This window comes from Bacillus rossius, chromosome 14 (assembly GCF_032445375.1).
Source record: "Bacillus rossius redtenbacheri isolate Brsri chromosome 14, Brsri_v3, whole genome shotgun sequence".
Lineage (NCBI taxonomy): Eukaryota > Metazoa > Arthropoda > Insecta > Phasmatodea > Bacillidae > Bacillus > Bacillus rossius.
In genome coordinates, this window is record NC_086341.1 from 48,648,774 (window position 1) to 48,672,604 (window position 23,831).

General features: G+C 45.5%; 1 protein-coding gene across 2 annotated transcripts in view; it reads right to left on the reverse strand.

The window, feature by feature from the left end:
• Positions 1-23,831, reverse strand: part of LOC134538907 (cAMP-dependent protein kinase catalytic subunit 3) — an 89,251-nt gene that overhangs the window by 36,346 nt on the left and 29,074 nt on the right. For both annotated transcript variants that reach the window (XM_063380518.1, XM_063380519.1), the window contains exons 2-3: positions 18,348-18,516; positions 4,831-4,940 (exon numbers count right to left, since the gene is read on the reverse strand). In XM_063380518.1, coding sequence (XP_063236588.1) covers positions 4,831-4,940; positions 18,348-18,516 — 279 coding nt within the window. The remainder of the gene's footprint in view (positions 1-4,830; positions 4,941-18,347; positions 18,517-23,831) is intronic.

Here is a 23,831-nt window from a genome sequence, read left to right on the forward strand (position 1 = left end):
AATGGTCAGACACATCTATTGATGTCATGACTATTCCAGAAAATTCTCCTATCGGGTACATTATCGAATGTGACGTGGAGTACCCTACTGAACTCCACGAAAGTCACAAAGACCTTCCGTTTCTCCCCATCAATCAATGTCCGCCCGGCTCCAAACAATCAAAGCTCATGACAACACTAGAAATTAAGGAACATTACATTGTACACTACAGAAACCTCCAGCAAGCAGTATCACATGGGTTGATAGTTACTAAGGTACACAGAGTCCTCCAGTTTGAGCAGTCGGTGTGGTTGGAGCCATACATTAAGCTCAACACCAATAAGCGCAAGGCTGCAGCCAACGAATTCGAGAAGGAGTTCTTTAAGCTCGCTGTAAACAGTACTTTCGGGAAACTGATGGAGAACAAGAGGCGGAGGCTCAAAATGGAGTTGGTATGTTCCGAGAAGCGGTTCAAGAAACTGGTGTGTCGTCCATCCTTCAAGGACCGCACAATGTATGAACCGAACTTGACTCTAGTCCACCTGAACCATGAGACCATAATTTTCGATAAGCCAATCTATGCCGGACTCGCAGTACTTGATCTCTCAAAAACACTCATGTACGACTTCCATTACAGCACAATGAAACCCAGATATGCAGAAAACATTCATCTGGCATACATGGACACCGATAGTTTCGTATACGAGATACAAACCGATGATTTCTACCATGACCTCAAAGCCGATCCTACACTCATGGAGAAGTTCGACACCAGCTGCTACCCTTCCGACCACCCTTGCTTCTCCCCCATCAACAAAAAGGTTGTCGGAAAGTTTAAGGATGAGTGTGGGGGGAAAGTGATGAGTGAGTTTGTCGGTCTGCGGGCCAAACTGTATGCATACAAGTGTGGTGACAAAGTTGAGAAGAAGGCCAAGGGTATCCAGCGCTGTGTGGTCAAAAACCGCATAACATTCAGTGACTACCTGGATGCCCTGCACGATCACCACACACGACGAGTAGCAGTTAGGGCCATACGCTCGAGGCAGCAGGTGCTCTATAGCGAGAGCACAAATAAGCTGGCCATAACATGGGAGGATGATAAGCGCCAAATATGTGAGGATGGCATCCATACGGTTCCCCACGGCTATGTTGGAGATGAATTATCTGTTGTATAGTTCCAGTCTTTTTGTTGTAAACAGTTTTCGTTTTTGTATATAGTTTCTGTTTTTTTTTATAGCTTCGTTTGACAAGTATATTTTTCTCTCCTTGAGGGTTTTGTTTTGTACAATATATTTCTTTGATTCAGTAAATATAATTTTACCTACATATCGCTTATTATTTTTTTAAATTAATGCCCTATATTCCTCAAGGTACTTATACTTAATTTGATATCGTAAAATGATCATGTAATTAGACACAAACACCTAAAATATCTGCTTCCATGCAGCTTTTAAACACAGGAACGCAAACACGAACACTAAGAAATGATATTATACACAAACACCTAAATATCTGCTTCCATGCAGTTTTAAACACGAGTACACAAACATTAATTTATTTAGTATGTTTACATGTATGATAGGACTATGAAAAATTTCTGGTCAGCTAAGATGGAGTAATAAATGTTTTTTAAATTATCATTACTTTAACTAACGCATCCACAACGACAGTATTGATAACATATATTTTAGTTAAAACCTATAAGTGATAAGACTTTAAGAAAAAATGTCGGTTACAACAACAAAGTGACTGTGGATTTTGTGGATCTTGTGGATTCTGTGGATTTTGGTCTATAAGGTTCATAACAATGTTGGTAGAGAATTGTAACTCGACCTTACATACACTAACATACTTTAGAAACCTACAACCGATGACGACACCCACCAGATGAAATCAAGATGGTAGTCTCCACTAAATAAGATGGCTGCCTCCAGCAGACAACGATGGTATATTTTTTTTCCTGATTTTCTAAGTTAATAATTATGATTTTCCAAGATGGTGGATGTAACGAAAAATTGTAACAGGAATGAGTGGGGTGTTCGATGACGATGTCATTGTAACAGAGGGGTGGGGGTGCTAGATGATGTATTTGTAATTTAGAGGAGTGGGGTGTTCGATGCGTAGGTTTTTAATTAAAATTTTATTAAATAATATTTTTAATTTTATTTTAAAATTTTGATTATTTAATTTTTTTAAATTTTAAATTTTTTTCATTAAAATCGGATAATAAATAAAGATTTTCAAGATGGCGGACGAAACTCAAAATGGCGGAATGATCTAGAAAACAAAATGGAGGAAAGTTCTAGAAAAACAAAATGGCCTCCGGGTTCAAAGGTCAAGGTCAAATCCAAGATGGCTGCAGGAAGTGATGTAATCCAAGATGGCCGCCGGAAATGACGTAATCCAAGATGGCCGCCGGAAATGACGTAATCCAAGATGGTCGCCGGAAGTGACGTAAACCAAGATGGCCGCCGTGGCTCCCCGGCTCCCCCACCACCCACCGGTGTCCCCATACATACTATAATTACCTACTTTTACTGGTTAAAAACCTTTTGGTCTTGATAAAACATTTTTCTGGGATTCTTGGTCCTAAAGTAAGTGTAAAACATGTTCCTTGGTCTAATTGCTTGCAATTAATTTTATCTATACTTTAGGTCTAAAAGTTCGAAGACTTTGACTTAACTGCTTGATTTATATTATATTAGCTATCAACGAAGGTCTTGTGGTTCGGAGATATCTGGCGTTTACATCTGACATTGTACATGACCTGGTCTCGTGGTCCGAAGACACTTGGCCTATACGTATAGCATTGTACATGAACTGGTTGGAATGATTTCATTCATCGAAAAATATAAATTTTCGCGTTAAGCAATGCGACAATATATTTAATTCATCGAACAGGTATTTTGTATAGAATATTTTTTTATTTCGTAAAGAGAATATTAAATAAAATCCACGAAATGTAATAGCAAACAGAATTTAATTTGATTTTAAGCATTTGTTGCTCTTATCACTGGTCGATAATCGAATAAAGGATGGATATCGATTGCATCAATTATTATTTTAATAAGTGATTTTTATGATGAATTTTACAATTTGTTTCGAATTACTAGGTAAAAAAATACAAATTTCCAGGATGGTGGGCATATTGGCTTACTGGTGGCGGTAGATGAGGAACTTAATTCGCTTTTAAGATTTTGAACATGATATATTAAATAAGTATTTTTTGTCTAAAATATATTTTTTGCTTTGATCAATTTCGAACCAAGGATGGAAATACATCAAATCTATTATTATTTTTACAAATTATTTTTTTAAATGATTTTTAAACTATCTCTGAATATCTAGGTAAATAATTAGAGATTTCCAAGATGGCGTCCAAATGTCTAGATGGTGGGCGCCTTGGCAATAAATGATTCTTGCACTCTAGCAGGTAAAAATTAAACTAAAATGGCGGTAACGCACTCTAGTATATGCTGTGTGTACTATGTGACTAGCGCTCCTGGTAGCGAGTACTGAAAACAGGATGGCGGTTCAAATTAAAAAATAATAATAATTTTCTGAATATGTGTGTTACTTTTTATATACCTTATTTAATTCTCAATCAGGTAAATGTCTTGATGACCGAGCGGTTAAAGGAGTATGTTTTCCATACTAGACATCAGAGCTGTGTTTGTTCAATTCACAGTGCTTCATATTTTGCATAAAAATTTAAATTTGATGTGTCGATAAGGACTTTAAAGCTCTCATAGGTAATGGAACATCGACCTTATATAATGAGGCAGAGCGATGCTGGCGCTCTTTAGGAATAAACAGTGTAAACAAATACGTCGGTATCCAAGATGGCGGTCATGACATCATCCAAGTTGGCGACCTCTGAAAAGACGAAAACAAAATGGTGGACATATAGTCAGAATCGAACAAGTGGCTGTGACATTAGATCCAAGATGGCGGGCATGTTATTAGAATTAAAGAAGGTGGCCATAACGAAAATTGCAGCGTTCTATAATCCAATATGGTGGCCATATCAAAAAGTGCAATATTAACATCATACACATCCAAGATGGCGTGCATAACGAAAAGTGCAATATTAGTGAGTGGGGTGCTCGATTTCAAGATGGTGTATTCAAGATGGCCACCGGGGTCAAGGTTAAAATTCAAAGTCATAATCCAGTTTATCTTAGATGGCCGCCGTGATGTCACAATTCAAGACAGAGGACACACAATACCAAGTTGGCGGATTCAAGATGTCCGCCGGGCTGAAGTCCAAGTTCAAAGTTCAAGGTCAAGGTCATTCAAGATGGTCGTCGTACATCACAATCCAAGATGGCGGTCGGCTCATCGGCTCTTCAGGCTGTAGCCTGGGCTCGGACTGCCATTTACATATCACTAAATATAGTATATATGAAGAATACATATACTTAGAGATACAGACATATATTTATATATTTAGTGAGATATAGGGATATAAACCTACATATAGGGAGATTGAGAGATATGGAGTGATGAATATAAAGAGATAGAAAGAGATAGTTGCTTTGTATGTGTGTACAAACTTAAAAAAAAGATTCCCTTACGTTTTATTGTTTCTCTTTAATTACGTTTAAATAAAAAAATCGCCAAAAAATACTCTGCTGATTTGCAAGTTTTATTTTTATAAATGACAATATTATTTGTGTCGCGTTTTATTACGTAAGTTAAGGAACAGACTTTAAGAAATTTAAATAAGAAAACAGTAATCTGAATTTTAAGCATTTTAAACGGGAAACTGCATGCTGGAACACTCCTCTCAGGGTATTTTAACAGGAAAATGAGTTTTTGCGCAAGAAATGGTGTTTCTCCAACAACTACCTGTGGTTGACGTGAAGCGCCCTGCATTCCTCAGGTAGGAGAACAACTCGCCACCGCACACGTAGTCGAACAGCATGTACAGACAGGTCGAGTCCCGGCTGTGCCACCTCCTGGAACAGCATGTACAGAAAGGTCAAGCCCCGGCTGTGGCACCTCCTGGAACAGCATGTACAGACAGGTAAGTCCCGGCTGTGCCACCTACTGGAACAACATGTACAGACAGGTCGAGTCCCGGCTGTGCCACCTCCTGGAACAGCATGTACAGACAGGTCGAGTCCCGGCTGTGCTACCTCCTGGAACAGCATGTGCAGACAGGTCGAGTCCCGGCTGTGCCACCTCCTGGAACAACATGTACAGACAGGTCGAGTCCCGGCTGTGCCACCTCCTGGAACAACATGTACAGACAGGTCGAGTCCCGGCTGTGCCACCTCCTGGAACAACATAAACAGACAGGTCGAGTCCCGGCTGTGCCACCGCCTGGAACAACATGTACAGACAGGTCGAGTCCCGGCTGTGCCACCTCCTGGAACAACATGTACAGACAGGTCGAGTCCCGGCTGTGCCACCTCCTGGAACAGCATGTACAGACAGGTCGAGTTCGGCTGTGCCACCTCCTGGAACAGCATGTACAGGCAGGTCGAGTCCCGGCTGTGCCACCTCCTGGAACTGCATGTACAGGCAGGTCGAGTCCCGGCTGTGCAACCTCCTGGAACAGCATGTACAGGCAGGTCGAGTCCCGGCTGTGCCACCTCCTGGAACAGCATGTACAGACAGGTCGAGTCCCGGCTGTACCACCTCCTGGAACAGCATGTACAGACAGGTCAAGTCCCGGCTGTGCCACCTCCTGGAACAGCATGTACAGACAGGTCGAGTCCCGGCTGTGCCACCTCCTGGAACAACATGTACAGGCAGGTCGAGTCCCGGCTGTGCCACCTCCTGGAACAGCATGTACAGGCAGGTCGAGTCCCGGCTGTGCCACCTCCTGGAACAGCATGTACAGACAGGTCGAGTCCCGGCTGTGCCACCTCCTGGAACAGCATGTACAGACAGGTCGAGTCCCGGCTGTGCCACCTCCTGGAACAGCATGTACAGGCAGGTCGAGTCCCGGCTGTGCCACCTCCTGGAACAGCATGTACAGACAGGTCGAGTCCCGGCTGTGCAACCTCCTGGAACAGCATGTACAGACAGGTCGAGTCCCGGCTGTGCCACCTCCTGGAACAGCATGTACAGGCAGGTCGAGTCCCGGCTGTGCCACCTCCTGGAACAGCATGTACAGACAGGTCGAGTCCCGGCTGTGCCACCTCCTGGAACAGCATGTACAGACAGGTCGAGCCCCGGCTGTGCCACCTCCTGGAACAACATGTACAGACAGGTCGAGTCCCGGCTGTGCCACCTCCTGGAACAGCATGTACAGACAGGTCAAGTCCCGGCTGTGCCACCTCCTGGAACAGCATGTACAGGCAGGTCGAGTCCCGGCTGTGCCACCTCCTGGAACTGCATGTACAGACAGGTCGAGACCCGGCTGTGCCACCTCCTGGAACAGCATGTACAGAAAGGTCGAGCCCCGGCTGTGCCACCTCCTGGAACAACATGTACAGACAGGTCGAGTCCCGGCTGTGCCACCTCCTGGAACAGCATGTACAGACAGGTCAAGTCCCGGCTGTGCCACCTCCTGGAACAGCATGTACAGGCAGGTCGAGTCCCGGCTGTGCCACCTCCTGGAACAGCATGTACAGACAGGTCGAGTCCCGGCTGTGCCACCTCCTGGAACAGCATGTACAGACAGGTCGAGTCCCGGCTGTGCCACCTCCTGGAACAGCATGTACAGACAGGTCAAGTCCCGGCTGTGCCACCTCCTGGAACAGCATGTACAGACAGGTCGAGTCCCGGCTGTGCCACCTACTGGAACAGCATGTACGGACAGGTCGAGTCCCGGCTGTGCCACCTCCTGGAACAGCATTTACAGGCAGGTCGAGTCCCGGCTGTGCCACCTCCTGGAACAGCATGTACAGGCAGGTCGAGTCCCGGCTGTGGTACCTCCTGGAACAGCATGTACAGGCAGGTCGAGTCCCGGCTGTGCCACCTCCTGGAACTGCATGTACAGACAGGTCGAGTCCCGGCTGTGCCACCTCCTGGAACAGCATGTACAGAAAGGTCGAGCCCCGGCTGTGCCACCTCCTGGAACAACATGTACAGACAGGTCGAGTCCCGGCTGTGCCACCTCCTGGAACAGCATGTACAGACAGGTCAAGTCCCGGCTGTGCCACCTCCTGGAACAGCATGTACAGGCAGGTCGAGTCCCGGCTGTGCCACCTCCTGGAACAGCATGTACAGACAGGTCGAGTCCCGGCTGTGCCACCTCCTGGAACAGCATGTACAAACAGGTCAAGTTCCGGCTGTGCCACCTCCTGGAACAGCATTTACAGGCAGGTCGAGTCCCGGCTGTGCCACCTCCTGGAACAGCATGTACAGGCAGGTCGAGTCCCGGCTGTGCCACCTCCTGGAACAGCATGCACAGACAGGTCAAGTCCCGGCTGTGCCACCTCCTGGAACAGCATGTACAGACAGGTCGAGTCCCGGCTGTGCCACCTCCTGGAACAACATGTACAGGCAGGTCGAGTCCCGGCTGTGCCACCTCCTGGAACAGCATGTACAGGCAGGTCGAGTCCCGGCTGTGCCACCTCCTGGAACAGCATGTACAGGCAGGTCGAGTCCCGGCTGTGCCACCGCCTGGAACAACATGTACAGGCAGGTCGAGTCCCGGCTGTGCCACCTCCTGGAACAGCATGTACAGACAGGTCGAGTCCCGGCTGTGCCACCTCCTGGAACAGCATGTACAGACAGGTCGAGTCCCGGCTGTGCCACCTCCTGGAACAACATGTACAGGCAGGTCGAGTCCCGGCTGTGCCACCTCCTGGAACAACATGTACAGGCAGGTCGAGTCCCGGCTGTGCCACCTCCTGGAACAGCATGTACAGACAGGTCGAGTCCCGGCTGTGCCACCTCCTGGAACAACATGTACAGGCAGGTCGAGTCCCGGCTGTGCCACCGCCTGGAACAACATGTACAGGCAGGTCGAGTCCCGGCTGTGCCACCTCCTGGAACAGCATGTACAGACAGGTCGAGTCCCGGCTGTGCCACCTCCTGGAACAGCATGTACAGACAGGTCGAGTCCCGGCTGTGCCACCTCCTGGAACAACATGTACAGGCAGGTCGAGTCCCGGCTGTGCCACCTCCTGGAACAGCATGTACAGACAGGTCGAGTCCCGGCTGTGCCACCTCCTGGAACAGCATGTACAGACAGGTCAAGTCCCGGCTGTGCCACCTCCTGGAACAGCATGTACAGGCAGGTCGAGTCCCGGCTGTGCCACCTCCTGGAACAGCATGTACAGACAGGTCGAGTCCCGGCTGTGCCACCTCCTGGAACAGCATTTACAGGCAGGTCGAGTCCCGGCTGTGCCACCTACTGGAACAGCATGTACAGACAGGTCGAGTCCCGGCTGTGCCACCTCCTGGAACAGCATGTACAGACAGGTCAAGTCCCGGCTGTGCCACCTCCTGGAACAGCATGTACAGACAGGTCGAGTCCCGGCTGTGCCACCTCCTGGAACAGCATGTACAGACAGGTCGAGTCCCGGCTGTGCCACCTCCTGGAACAGCATGTACAGGCAGGTCGAGTCCCGGCTGTGCCACCTCCTGGAACAGCAGCAGTCAGGCAACACACCGCCTGCATCACTCTCTGTTGGTTGCTGATATGACAAAGTTCCTTTCAAAGGTAAAAAATAATTAGGGTGTTGAATAAATGTTTTGTCACGTGTATAAAGGCTCCTAAGTAAGTTGCAATTGTTCAGTAAAGTTTATGATATTTATTATAAAAAAGGTTGTAATGAAAGCACAGCAATAATTCTTTCATTTAGAATACAAGGTATCTTAACAACTGATCACTTCCAAGCAGTTGGTTCATTATATAAAACTAAGTTATTTGTAAGGCGTCTAAGGCACCATTTGAAAAATGATGAATACACCAAATACTTTTAATTTAATATACAATAATTTTTTATTAAAATTTCAGTATCTTTTAATATTGTAAGAATTAATTTTTTTCCCCTAATATGTTGTATATAATATATGAAAGAAAAAAAATATTTCCCAAACAATTACAATATAACAATTATAACTAAGTACTTATGTTATATTTACCGATAATTCTAGCACAAGAAATTAAGTGACCACAAAATAAAATATTATATAAAAATTCAAAAGGGCGTAACTACAAAAAAGCAAAAATTCAAAACAGCGTAACTACAAAAAAGAAAATCTGTTAAAAACACTTTTTGACATACAAACATATTATATACATAAAAGACAAAAATACCAATGGTTTTTTAGTAAAATTAGAAACCTCAAAGATGCAAAGGATATTTAAAAGATAAAAACAAAGATTTTCAAAAGGGCATAAGTACAAAATTCAAAATATCATCAAAAGATTCCCAGAGACACAATAGTAGATTTCAAAAAGAAAGGAAATCATTTCACAGTTTTTCGTTTAGGGCTGAAAGTTTTGAGGTAAGCCTGTTTTAGTAATTAATTATAAGCATAGTTATTCGTAAGGCGCCTAATGCTGAATATTACAAACACTTTAATTAACTAAGTAAGGCGTGTTCCACTTAAGTAGTTCTATTTCAAAAGTTACTCTATTGTTACACTTCTATTTTTTTACATGCTGTATATTAGCTTCACCTGTATGTTTGTCTGTCCGTCTGTAACTCTTTCGACTAAGAGTGAGTGACTCATCACAGTAAAATGTCCCACCCATTTCATTACGTTCGTTAGCCGAGCGGTCTAAGGCGCGCGACTTCTGTGACGTCAGCTTTCGGATTCAAAGATCGTGGGTTCTACTACCGGCCACGCCGAAAAAAAAATGTTTTTTTTCCCCCGGTAAATTCTAATATTATATCCATACATCTAACTGCAAATGATTCGTAGAGACTTTACCATTTCTTTGTGACGTTGCAACTCCAAATTGTTATCTCAGATGGTAATAGGTAGTGTCGGTAACTCATTTCCCTATGATAATTATACATAAATATAGTTTAAAAAACTAAAAAAACATGCTTTTAAAGAATATCAAACTAAAAAGTTAAAAATAAATATAGTTTAAAAAACTAAAAAACATGCTTTCAAAAAATATCAAACTAAAAAGTTAAAAATAAATATAGTTTAAAAAACTAAAGAAACATGCTTTTAAAGATTATCAAACTAAAAAGTAAAAAATAATTTTAAAATTAAATTTATGACAATAGTATATAAGCAATACTAGTATAAATGAGAAAAAAGCATGGGGCGCTTAATATTCAAAAAATATGGCACAAAGCGCCTCAAGCTTTTTTCTCATTTATACTAGTATTGCTTATATAATATTGTCATAAATTTAATTTTAAAATTATTTTTTACTTTTTAGTTTGATAATCTTTAAAAGCATGTTTCTTTAGTTTTTTAAACTATATTTTATATTTTATACACATCTCTATGGAGTAGGCTAATATTATTGTATCATGATATGCTTGTCTCCAAGGTGTACATAGCTCTTTGGCGTTACAGAGTCAGTGAGTGAGTGATGAGCGTAACTATTTATATAAAATTTTAATTTGGTACTTTAGACTGTTACAAAACATATTTTATGAACAAATGTCAAAGAAAGTCAAGGTTCTTAATAGCAAACTGCGTGTATATTTTTCAATGAAATATTCCTTACAAATAATTTGAGATAATAGCCTATCACACGACAACAGCTCCTGTACATCTAAACACCATACACTAATTGAATGTGACGTCAAAATTATATTCATGCCGAAGTGACTTAGCATAATAAGAAGCTGGAATGCTCAGAAGTTCCTTGAAAAAAGAAATTAACAAAGTTATAGTATATTTATTTTTTCAAAACTGTACTCTCACTACTGCGGGCTACTTTAACCGCTACCCAAGCATTCCTTCGCATGCAAAAACTGCTGTGGCCACAAGACGAAGTCGTCAAACTGGCGGACCCTGTGTGGCAACATGCACACATAAGTATTAACTTTCGTGAACATCGGAGGATGTACTAAGCATATTGGTGTGCCAAAGTAAACTTTATGCTAGTGAAACTATCTTGGAATGAATTTCGTAAAGTCGAATAGTCATACGATATTTGCAAAAAAAAAAAAAAATATATTGGTTGTCTATAAAGTCGGTTTATGGACGATAGTTTAACGTGACAACGTCATAACAAAATATTGATGAAATGATTGCATACTTTTATGAATAAAATTGAATCATCTTTATTGAATTATCACTATTTTGTATGGATATAAAGAAGGAGTGAAATTAAATCTACAAATTAATTGATAAATTTACTTTTATTTGCACTCATTAATTCAAATATGTTTATTACTTTAACGAAGAGATTATTTTAACTATAACTTTTATACATGTTTGCTATTTAACTTCTTCCAATCTGTGTTATTCTTTTAAGGATAGGACGATGATAGGAAAAGTAGGAAACGAAAAGGAGTGTTTCAAGTTTAAAGTGCCTCGAAAAAGTCAAATCGATGGTTGTTCCAATCGAGTGGAAGAGAGATAGATGCAGCGCAAGCGTACAATGTGCGTAACGGGAAAATGTGCGTAACGGGACAATGTGCGTAACGGGACAATGTGCGTAACGGGACAATGTGCGTAACGGGATACTTTTTCGTGCGTGCAGCAGGCGTTCATTGATTTATTAAACGTTGTCACGCCAAAAATAATTGTGTCGGAACAAACATGGCTTCAAAGATGTTTAACATTTTGTTGGTTCTCTAATATATTACGAACGCGGGGCTATTTTTAAGTATATTTCAAACTAAAAGTTGCAATCCGATAGACACTTAAAAAAATTTAATCTGAAATATTTTAAATACATATTATAACTATATGTATGCCTAAACGACCAAAATATGTCTGTAAATACATCCTCCAACAAACCTTAAATTTATTGAGATTATTCAATATTTAGGATTTAACAGTAACAATTTAATATAATTATTTTAGCTATTGTGACGTCGATTATATTTGCATCTGCAGTATGAGGTAAGATGCGCTATCTCTACATTTCAATGATAACTAAAGATTGTCAAGATTGTAATGCATATTTTCAAGCTGTCATTATTTATTTTTATGACAATTAACTATAAATTAAATATTAAAGGATAGTTATACGATTATAAAATTTAGTTTGGCACACATATACGCTAAGTACACCCCCCAATGTGTCCACGAAACTTAAAACAACCGGATGAATAATGCGGCTCCACAGATGGCAGCACCGTGTTTAGAGACAGTTTTACGTTCCAATCGACTTGCATTGATTTACGAAATTATTCCTATAAAATGCTGTATACCAAGAGCTGATATGTTTACACATCAATAACCATTTTATGAATTTAATTTAGGCATCATAAATGTAGTCCTACAGAAGGACTTTAAATTTTAGCTTCCTCAACATCTCCGAGGATAAATAAAAACATTAAATTGTTTTGTGAGAGTATATTTAAAAAAATATTTGAATCACATAAAATATGTTTTTGAAATATTTAATCAATTGCTTAATTTCTTCAGAGAGCATATTTTTAGTTACATAAGAAGTTAAAGAAAGGCAGGGATGGCCACCCAGAATCACGAAGGACCCGGGTTCCTGGTCACACAGCCTCCGCTGCGAGCATCAGAGCACAGCCCTCCGCTGCGAGCATCAGAGCACAGCCCACCGCTGCGAGCATCAGAGCACAGTCCTCCGCTGCGAGCATCAGAGCACAGTCCTCCGCTGCGAGCATCACAGCACAGTCCTCCGCTGCGAGCATCAGAGCACAGCCCTCCACTGCGAGCATCAGAGCACAGCCCTCTGCTGCGAGCATCAGAGCACAGTCCTCCGCTGCGAGCATCAGAGCACAGCCCTCCGAAGCGAGCATCACAGCACAGTCCTCCGCTGCGAGCATCAGAGCACAGCCCTCCACTGCGAGCATCAGAGCACAGCCCTCCGCTGCGAGCATCAGAGCACAGCCCTCCACTGCGAGCATCAGAGCACAGCCCTCTGCTGCGAGCATCAGAGCACAGTCCTCCGCTGCGAGCATCAGAGCACAGCCCTCCACTGCGAGCATCAGAGCACAGCCCTCCGCTGCGAGCATCAGAGCACAGCCCTCCACTGCGAGCATCAGAGCACAGCCCTCTGCTGCGAGCATCAGAGCACAGTCCTCCGCTGCGAGCATCAGAGCACAGCCCTCCGAAGCGAGCATCACAGCACAGTCCTCCGCTGCGAGCATCAGAGCACAGCCCTCCGCTGCGAGCATCAGAGCACAGCCCTCCGCTGCGAGCATCACAGCACAGTCCTCCGCTGCGAGCATCAGAGCACAGCCCTCCGCTGCGAGCATCAAAGCACAGTCCTCCGCTTCGAGCATCAGAGCACAGCCCTCCGCTGCGAGCATCAGAGCACAGCCCTCCGAAGCGAGCATCACAGCACAGTCCTCCGCTGCGAGCATCAGAGCACAGCCCTCCGCTGCGAGCATCAGAGCACAGCCCTCCGCTGCGAGCATCACAGCACAGTCCTCCGCTGCGAGCATCAGAGCACAGCCCTCCGCTGCGAGCATCACAGCAGAGTCCTCCGCTGCAAGCATCAGAGCACAGCCTCCGCTGCGAGCATCAGAGCACAGTCCTCCGCTGCGAGCATCAGAACACAGCCCACCGCTGCGAGCATCAGAGCACAGTCCTCCGCTGCGAGCATCAGAGCACAGCCCTCCGCTGCGAGCATCAGAGCACAGTCCTCCGCTGCGAGCATCAGAGCACAGCCCTCCGCTGCGAGCATCAGAGCACAGTCCTCCGCTGCGAGCATCAGAGCACAGCCCTCCGCTGCGAGCATTACAGCACAGTCCTCCGCTGCGAGCATCACAGCACAGCCCTCCGCTGCGAGCATCACAGCACAGTCCTCCGCTGCGAGCATCAGAGCACAGTCCTCCACTGCGAGCATCAGAGCACAGCCCTCTGCTGCGAGCATCAGAGCACAGTACTCCGCTGCGAGCATCAAGGCACAGCCCTCCGCTGCGAGCATCACAGCACAGACTTCGCTGCGAGCATCAGAGCACAGTGTCCGCTGCGAGCATCAGAGCACAGCCCTCCACTGCGAGCATCAGAGCACAGCCCTCCGCTGCGAGCATCAGAGCACAGCCCTCCGCTGCGAGCATCACAGCACAGTCCTCCGCTGCGAGCATCAGAGCACAGCCCTCCGCTGCGAGCATCAGAGCACAGTCCTCCGATGAAGGCATCAGAGCACAGCCCTCCGCTGCGAGCATCAGAGCACAGCCCACCGCTGCGAGCATCAGAGCACAGTCCTCCGCTGCGAGCATCAGAGCACAGCCCTCCGCTGCGAGCATCACAGCACAGTCCTCCGCTGCGAGCATCAGAGCACAGCCCTCCACTGCGAGCATCAGAGCACAGCCCTCTGCTGCGAGCATCAGAGCACAGTCCTCCGCTGCGAGCATCAGAGCACAGACCTCCGAAGCGAGCATCACAGCACAGTCCTCCGCTGCGAGCATCAGAGCACAGCCCTCCACTGCGAGCATCAGAGCACAGCCCTCCGCTGCGAGCATCAGAGCACAGCCCTCCACTGCGAGCATCAGATCACGGTCCTCCGCTGCGAGCATCAGAGCACAGCCCTCCGCTGCGAGCATCAGAGCACAGCCCTCCGCTGCGAGCATCAGAGCACAGCCCTCCGCTGCGAGCATCACAGCACAGCCCTCCGCTGCGAGCATCACAGCACAGTCCTCCGCTGCGAGCATCAGAGCACAGCCCTCCACTGCGAGCATCAGAGCACAGCCCTCTGCTGCGAGCATCAGAGCACAGCCCTCCGAAGCGAGCATCACAGCACAGTCCTCCGCTGCGAGCATCAGAGCACAGCCCTCCGCTGCAAGCATCAGAGCACAGCCCTCCGCTGCGAGCATCAGAGCACAGCCCTCCGCTGCGAGCATCAGAGCACAGCCCTCCGAAGCGAGCATCACAGCACAGTCCTCCGCTGCGAGCATCAGAGCACAGCCCTCCGCTGCGAGCATCAGAGCACAGCCCTCCACTGCGAGCATCAGAGCACAGCCCTCCGCTGCGAGCATCAGAGAACAGCCCTCTGCTGCGAGCATCAGAGCACAGCCCTCCGAAGCGAGCATCACAGCACAGTCCTCCACTGCGAGCATCAGAGCACAGCCCTCCGCTGCGAGCATCAGAGCACAGCCCTCCGCTGCGAGCATCACAGCACAGTCCTCCGCTGCGAGCATCAGAGCACAGCCATCCGCTGCGAGCATCACAGCAGAGTCCTCCGCTGCGAGCATCAGAGCACAGCCTCCGCTGCGAGCATCAGAGCACAGTCCTCCGCTGCGAGCATCAGAACACAGCCCACCGCTGCAAGCATCAGAGCACAGTCCTCCGCTGCGAGCATTAGAGCACAGCCCTCCGCTGCGAGCATCACAGCACAGTCCTCCGCTGCGAGCATCACAGCACAGCCCTCCGCTGCGAGCATCACAGCACAGTCCTCCGCTGCGAGCATCAGAGCACAGCCCTCCGCTGCGAGCATCAGAGCACAGCCCTCTGCTGCGAGCATCAGAGCACGGCCCTCCACTGCGAGCATCAGAGCACGGCCCTCCGCTGCGAGCATCAGAGCACAGCCCTACGCTGCGAGCATCAGAGCACGGTCCTCCGCTGCGAGCATCAGAGCACAGCCCTCCGCTGCGAGCATCAGAGCACAGCCCTCAGCTGCGAGCTTCAGAGCACAGTCCTCCGCTGCCAGCATCAGAGCACAGTCCTCCGCTGCCAGCATCAGAGCACAGTCCTCCGCTGCGAGCATCAGAGCACAGCCCTCCGCTGCGAGCATCAGAGCACAGCCCTCCGCTGCCAGCATCAGAGCACTGCCCTCCGCTGCCAGCATCAGAGCACGGCCCTCCGCTGCGAGCATCAGAGCACAGCCCTCCGCTGCGAGCATCAGAGCACAGCCCTCCGCTGCCAGCATCAGAGCACTGCCCTCCGCTGCGAGCATCAGAGACACAGTCCTCCGCTGCGAGCATCAGAGCACAGCTCTCCGCTGCGAGCATCAGAGCACAGCCCTCCGCTGCGAGCATCAGAGCACGGCCCTCCGCTGCGAGCATCAGAGCACGGTCCTCCGCTGCGAGCATCAGAGCACGGCCCTCCGCTGCGAGCATCAGAGCACGGCCCTCCGCTGCGAGCATCAGAGCACGGTCCTCCGCTGCGAGCATCAAAGCACGGCCCTCCGCTGAGAGCACCAGAGCACAGCCTTCCGCTGCCAGCATCAGAGCACAGTCCTCCACTGCGAGCATCAGAGCACAGCCCTCCGCTGCCAGCATCAGAGCACAGTACTCCGCTGCGAGCATCAGAGCACAGCCCTCCGCTCCTAGCATCAGAGCACAGTACTCCGCTGCGAGCATCAGAGCACGGCCCTCCGCTGCGAGCATCAAAAACAGCCCTCCGCTGCCAGCATCAGAGCACAGTCCTCCACTGCGAGCATCAGAGCACAATCCTCCACTGCGAGCATCAGAGCACAGCCCTCCGCTGCCAGCATCAGAGCACAGCCCTCCACTGCGAGCATCAGAGCACAGACCTCCGCTGCCAGCATCAGAGCACAGCCCTCCGCTGCCAGCATCAGAGCACAGCCCTCCGCTGCCAGCATCAGAGCACAGTCCTCCGCTGCCAGCATCAGAGCACAGTCCTCCGCTGCGAGCATCAGAGCACAGCCCTCCGCTGCCAGTATCAGAGCACAGCCCTCCGCTGCGAGCATCAGAGCACAGCCCTCCGCTGCGAGCATCAGAGCATGTTCTCCGCTGCCAGCATCAGAGCAAGTCCTCCGCTGCGAGCATCAGAGCACAGCCCTCCGCTGCGAGCATCAGAGCACAGCCCTCCGCTGCCAGCATCAGAGCACAGTCCTCCACTGCGAGCATCAGAGCACAGCCCTCCGCTGCCAGCATCAGAGCACAGCCCTCCGCTGCCAGCATCAGAGCACAGCCCTCCGCTGCCAGCATCAGAGCACAGTCCTCCGCTGCCAGCATCAGAGCACAGTCCTCCACTGCGAGCATCAGAGCACAGTCCTCCGCTGCCAGAATCAGAGCACAGCCCTCTGCTGCGAGCATCAGAGCACAGCCCTCTGCTGCGAGCATCAGAGCACAGCCCTCCGCTGCGAGCATCAGAGCACAGCCCTCCGCTGCGAGCATCAGATCACGGTCCTCCGCTGCGAGCATCAGAGCACAGCCCTCCGCTGCGAGCATCAGAGCACAGCCCTCCGCTGCGAGCATCAGAGCACAGCCCTCCGCTGCCAGCATCAGAGCACAGTCCTCTGCTGCGAGCATCAGAGCACAGCCCTCCGCTGGCAGCATCAGAGCACAGCCCTCCGCTGCCAGCATCAGAGCACAGTCCTCCGCTGCGAGCATCAGAGCACAGCCCTCCGCTGCGAGCATCAGAGCACAGCCCTCCGCTGCGAGCATCAGAGCACAGCCCTCCGCTGCGAGCATCAGAGCACAGCCCTCCGCTGCGAGCATCAGAGCTCATCCCTCCGCTGCGAGCATCAGAGCACAGTTCTCCGCTGCCAGCATCAGAGCACTGTCCTCCGCTGCGAGCATCAGAGCACAGCCCTCCTCTGCCAGCATCAGAGCACAGCCCTCCGCTGCCAGCATCAGAGCACAGTCCTCCGCTGCCAGCATCAGAGCACAGCCCTCCGCTGCGAGCATCAGAGCACAGACCTCCGCTGCGAGCATCAGAGCACAGTCCTCCGCTGCCAGCATCAGAGCACAGTCCTCCGCTGCGAGCTTCAGAGCACGGCTCTTCACTGCGAGCATCAGAGCACGGCTCTCCGCTGCGAGCATCAGAGCACAGCCCTCCGCTGCCAGCATCAGAGCACAGCCCTCCGCTGCCGGCATCATAGCACAGCCCTCCGCTGCGAGCATCAGAGCACAGTCCTCCGCTGCGAGCATCAGAGCACAGCCCTCCTTGCGAGCATCAGAGCACAGCCCTCCGCTGCGAGCATCAGAGCACAGCCCTCCGCTGCGAGCATCAGAGCACAGCCCTCCGCTGCGAGCATCATAGCACAGCCCTCCGCTGCGAGCATCAGAGCACAGCCCTCCGCTGCGAGCAACAGAGCACAGCCCTCCGCTGCCAGCATCAGAGCACAGCCCTCCGCTGCCGGCATCATAGCATAGCCCTCCGCTGCGAGCATCAGTGCGCAGTCCTCCGCTGCGAGCATCAGAGCACAGCCCTCCTCTGCGAGCATCAGAGCACAGCCCTCCGCTGCGAGCATCAGAGCACAGCCCTCCGCTGCGAGCATCAGAGCACAGCCCTCCGCTGCGAGCATCAGAGCACAGCCCTCCGCTGCGAGCAACAGAGCACAGCCCTCCGCTGCCAGCATCAGAGCACAGCCCTCCGCTGCCGGCATCATAGCACAACTCTCTCAGCGGCCACTCGAAACTCACAGGTTCACGATGAAAGGGTGGCGAATCTGCTGCAGGATGTTTTTCTCGTTCTTAACGTGCTCCACCTGCTTTAGCCGGATCACGTCTCCGATGGCGAGGATTTTCATTGCGCCGTACTTGCCGGTCGCCTTCTCCACGCACAAACACACGCGGCCAAATGTGCCTGTCCCTGCAAACAGAAAACCCCCACAAAAGTTACCGCAAGTCCACCCAGCGCTGTCGTGACTCTCTGTCATAATTCTTGGCAGTCGAGGTTAATGTTTGGTCATTTGATTTGATTGCGGGTTGAGTCATGGGCCTCATCCTGGCTTCGGTGTTCCAGACAGGGAACTACATTTTATGGAAAATATTATTACTTCAGTAATAGCCAGAAACAATGTATTATTATTTTTCAAGGTTATGTAACTGAACATATACTTGTCTATAATTGCGTGATTACCTTTTGCGTTGAACATGCACTAAAAGTTTCTGTACTTAAACTTTAATTTTTTAATCAAAGAACTATTTTTTACATCTTTAAACTTTCTGCAGTTAATTTGAACTATGAAGTAAAAATTCAAAGAAGACATGAATAATTTTTTTTTATGAACTAATTTGAAATGTTGTTAAGAAACTAATGTTTTGATTTGTATTCATATCCATAAATTGGTACGTACCTAGTTATAGATGGGATCGTCTCTTACTCTTTCAATACTCAGTAATGGTTGGATATGTTATTTTAACCTGTTTTGTTAATGTTTCATTTTTTATTTTATTTTGCAAGGCCAGTAATAACAGTCAGCACCAATCTGATATCCGTGTTTTATTTTGTTTCCCTGTCATGTATTTCTATAGAATTAACCTTTACTTTTTAACATATTATTGATTACTATTGACAGTATGTGTTCTAAGTTATCTCATTTATATTTTTATTATTACTATCATTTTTTTTAATGCATAGTAACATAGAGCAGTAAATTTAAATCATCCGACATGTCTGGAACTTTCATAGGTTAGTGCTTTTGGTAACCTTTAATGTCACGTATTAAGATTATCTGGGACGCAATGACAACTGAAAGACTTCCAGTTAAATTGGTATCACAAGTGAATTCATAAAAACAGGAAATTTACATATTAATATATAAATTTAAAAATTCTTTTGGAATCATTTACACATTTTTTTAAGTTGATAATTAATGATTTTTAAACTGTCGGGCAACATGTTGGCTATGAAATCTTCAAAGATGAAATCTAAAAATAGAAGAATGTAACCTTTTTTAAGATGTACATATTGCTATAGAATTAAAGATGGGCAGAGGCCAAGGTCATCCGAGGTCAAAGTCAAGGTTATCCAATATCGCGGCCGTCACATCACAGTTTAATAACGACGGATACAATATGATACAGCGAGATACAATCGGTGGAGTACAATCTGTCATTATGATGGGATACTAAGTATTATGAGATTTGGTAAGATTCGTTAAGGGGATACGATAGGATACGCGTACAACGGGATACGATAGGAGTTATAAGATGGAATATGAAACGATACTGTAGGTGGAACAGGATAAAATACGATGGGATACGGTCGTATACTATGATAAGACTTAATAGTAGGTGATTTATGCTAATCAGTCTGCTTTTAATCCTTAGTGGTTCGGAAGCCTATTCTTAGGTTGGTCATAGGTCCTATTTTCAGCATAATGTCAACACAAATAGTCACTGAAGGCTCTAATGATGAGTATTCGATATAAAGGTTTAAAATGTATCGTGTATGGTATTATGGTATAAATAATTGACAAGGATTATGAGTCTTTAGTATATGTTCATGTTTAGTGTACACCCGGAGCCGAGGGTGCCGTAGTTCAAGTACTCTAGGTCCTATGGCTTCACTGCTTGGAGTAAAGTATGCTTTGGTATTAGGAGCGGTCTGTCGCCGGGTGAATATTGCGGAGCAGGGTTGTGAAAAATGTTATATGTGCATATACTGGGGATTTAACAAAGTATTGGCGAAATATATGAGTTATATGATTTTTAATTTTATTCTTTATAAATGTTTATTTTATTTAAATTTTACTATTTATTATAATTTTTTTTATTATAACCGCCTCAGGTTAGAACTGAAGACTCAAAACTTGATGGCGTAGGTTTTATTTAGTTAAATTTCGTAACAGTTTTAAAAAAATATATTTTTAATCTATTTCAATGAAATTAATTTATTAATCTAAATTGATTGCCAAAGGGGAGTGAGCAGCCAATCTGGTAGACACTTTGGGACATTTTAAGTCACCAAAACTCTTGGAGGAAAAAAAAAGGAATTTTTCCTTGATAACTTTTTTTTTAGTTAAAAGGTAATTTTTAACAAATTTTGGGAATATTAATTCTGTAGAGTCAATTGAGGGTATTTTTGAAGGTCAAGGTAAACCGTTTGGCAGTTCTAATATGGCGGAACGCCGGCATCCACACCACGTCACGACCACCGCCGGCTGGTATTTGATGGTGAAATACTGTTTGAATAGTTAACGAAGTTCATCTGACAACACAAAAAACTGTCAAATGTTTTAGAGAAATAACTATATACCAAAATAAGAATGTTTAGTTAAGTAAACTTAATCTATATATATAAAAATGAAACCCGTTTTCCTTGGTCACGGCATCACGCGTGAACGGCTGGACCGATTTCACTAATTTTTTTTGGTTGTGTTTGCTATGGTCAGGAGAAGGTTCTTATGAAAGAAAAAATTAAGAAAATTGTGCGGAAAATTAGAAAATTTAAGAATAATGAATTCCTATTTCCCTTGGTCACGCCATCACGCGTAAATGACTGAACCGATTTCACTAATTCTTTTTTTGTTGTGTTTGTTATTGTCACGAGAAGGTTCTTATGAAAGAAAAAATTTCACGGAAAATTAGAAAATTTAAGAATACTGAACCACCATATATAAAATTATTTCCAAACTAACCCAACACTTTGTACAATATAAATATTTTTAAAGTAACCTTATGACGTTTGACATAGAATTGACAGAATGTTTGCTGCAAATATCTTCAAAGAGGATGTAAAGAAACTGTATCGTTTAGGAAATATTTATCAACATTAACGTTTTACTACATATTGTACCGGTACATTCGGTATAGAGCTGCTGGCGCAGGCTATTCTGGCTGTGTACATTCTGCCTAGGCCATTGTCATGCCATAATTCGTTATTACTGTGTTGCAGTTTAAAAATAGAAAAACAAATCAATACATTATGTAAACATTTTCTATGTTTGTTTTTGTGTGATATACTTGCTTATAAAGAATAATACAACCGTTTTCTTTAATTTACAGTTGAATTTTCATTTTTGAACTTTTTTAATGTAACTTTATGTCGTTTGACATATAATTGTTTTAAAGACTAAGAAGATTTTTGTTTGCTAATAAGTGTTTGTTAATCATGGTAAGTTCACAGCTTCATATTGATTTTTAGAACTTTTTGGTGACTACACAATACTATAATTTGGTATACATGGTTATACAGAAAATGTATGAGAGCTTTTTATTTTCAGTTGGATTTTCGTTTTTAACAATGCCAACAACCAGACGTACAAGCTTAGGCCGCAGAACTCGAAATACGGCAAGTCAAAGAAATATACGAGCAAATCAAAGTGATGAGCAACGCGAAGCGCGAAATGAACTTGAACGGAATCGATATCAAGATAGGAATGTTGTGTTTAATCCCCACAGAGCTGCATTCAGTTATAATGTGGCAATTGATTACAGTTCAGAGTGGTATTGAGCTCATTGTTTACTTAAAAATGCCAAGTTGTTCAATAGCAATTTGTAAAAACATTAGTGGAATTATTGAATCCTATGGAATAAACACTATTTTGACAATATATATTTTGTTTTTTATTTAATTAAATTAGTAAGGTCCTTTTCAGTTATAGTGATACCAGGGAATTATGGATTCATTTTTATATGGAGGATATTATAGATTCCAGTTCAAATTGAATAGGTACTCATACCTAAGATAGGTCAGCTATACAAAATAAAGTAGTGCATCATTGCTACGCTAAGGCGGTACGAAGTTCGCCGGGTCAGCTAGTTGTTAATAAATATTATTACAATATTTATAATTTTCCTGACATAGAGAACATAAATAAGCGAAGCCAGAAGATGTTAAGACACAGGCGCAAAAATAACTTGTTCCCCCCAGACACTCTGAGCGCAGCCATTGAACTGATCCGGCCTCAAAGCGGACGTCCTGTGACGTAGATTATGAGAGCTCGCTTGTGGTCTGATGCGCCTGCTCTAATTTTAGCGCCTCGCAGTCGACTCGAAGCCGAGCCAACGGACCCTGGCTATATTTACAGAAGAGAGCATCTTCATTGCCGCGGGCCGCAGTACCTGCTTCCACAAGTAGCTAATTCATTACAGAAGCTAGCTTCGAAGGTCGCCCGGTTCTATTGATACAGGTTTATGTTATTCAGTGACAAAAACTATCGATTTAATGCTGAATTTTTTTTAATTGAATTGAAATGGTTTGAATTTATTTCAGAAAATATAAATTAATTTTACCTGGCATTTCTAATTTCTCAAATTTGTTACGATTTTCACAGCCAAGAAAATTGAAATGAAATTTTGTGATAGAAATGCAAACCATATCATGAAGTAGCCAGGGGCATTAAAGTTAAACCTAAAAAGTTTCAGTTCTGCAATAAATTAAATTCTCCATATTTGTACAACCCAAAAACGTTAAAAATGTAACTTTAGCAGCTAATTAAGCAAAACGTATGTGCTGTATATATTATTCATTTCGTGAAAATTAAACAATTGAAAAAGTCTAAAAGTTGATGAGTGATTAATCTATACTAATATTATAAAGCTGAAGAGTTTGTTTGTTTGTTTGTTTGAACGCGATAATCTCAGGAACCACTGGTCCGATTTGAAAAATTCTTTCTGTGTTGAATAGTACATTTATCGAGGAAGGCTATATGCTATATTATATTATCAATAACATTAGGGATCCTTACTAAAAGTCAAATTTAGAATCAAATGCGTTGGAAGGGGTTAGATACAACATGCAGTACACGTACGCAGGCGCTAGAAGTTTATTTCCTATTGCCTATTAACATTGTTGCCACGCACTAGATGCCGTATCATTCTTAATTTCCCCATACAAGTAAAAAACACCCGTGTGATATTAACAACGAAGCAATCAGTACCCTCATAAGTGTTCAATTAGTATTTAAATACTTTTTATCACTTTAAATCGCAAACCTAAACTATTGTTTTTTTCCTCTCTCTGTGTTTAATTTGTATTTTTATTGCCCTTTTTTTCAAGTATATATATTTTACAGAATTGAAACTTCACAGTAATGTTCCTTATGTTACGCAGGATGACATTTTCCGAAAATTAGATCCCATGGGTGGTTAAAACCAGGCAACAGTGGGTACTTTGTCTGCATGAGAACAGGATTTTGCATTGTTCATGCCTTCTGCGTCTCCATGGCAACGGGCATC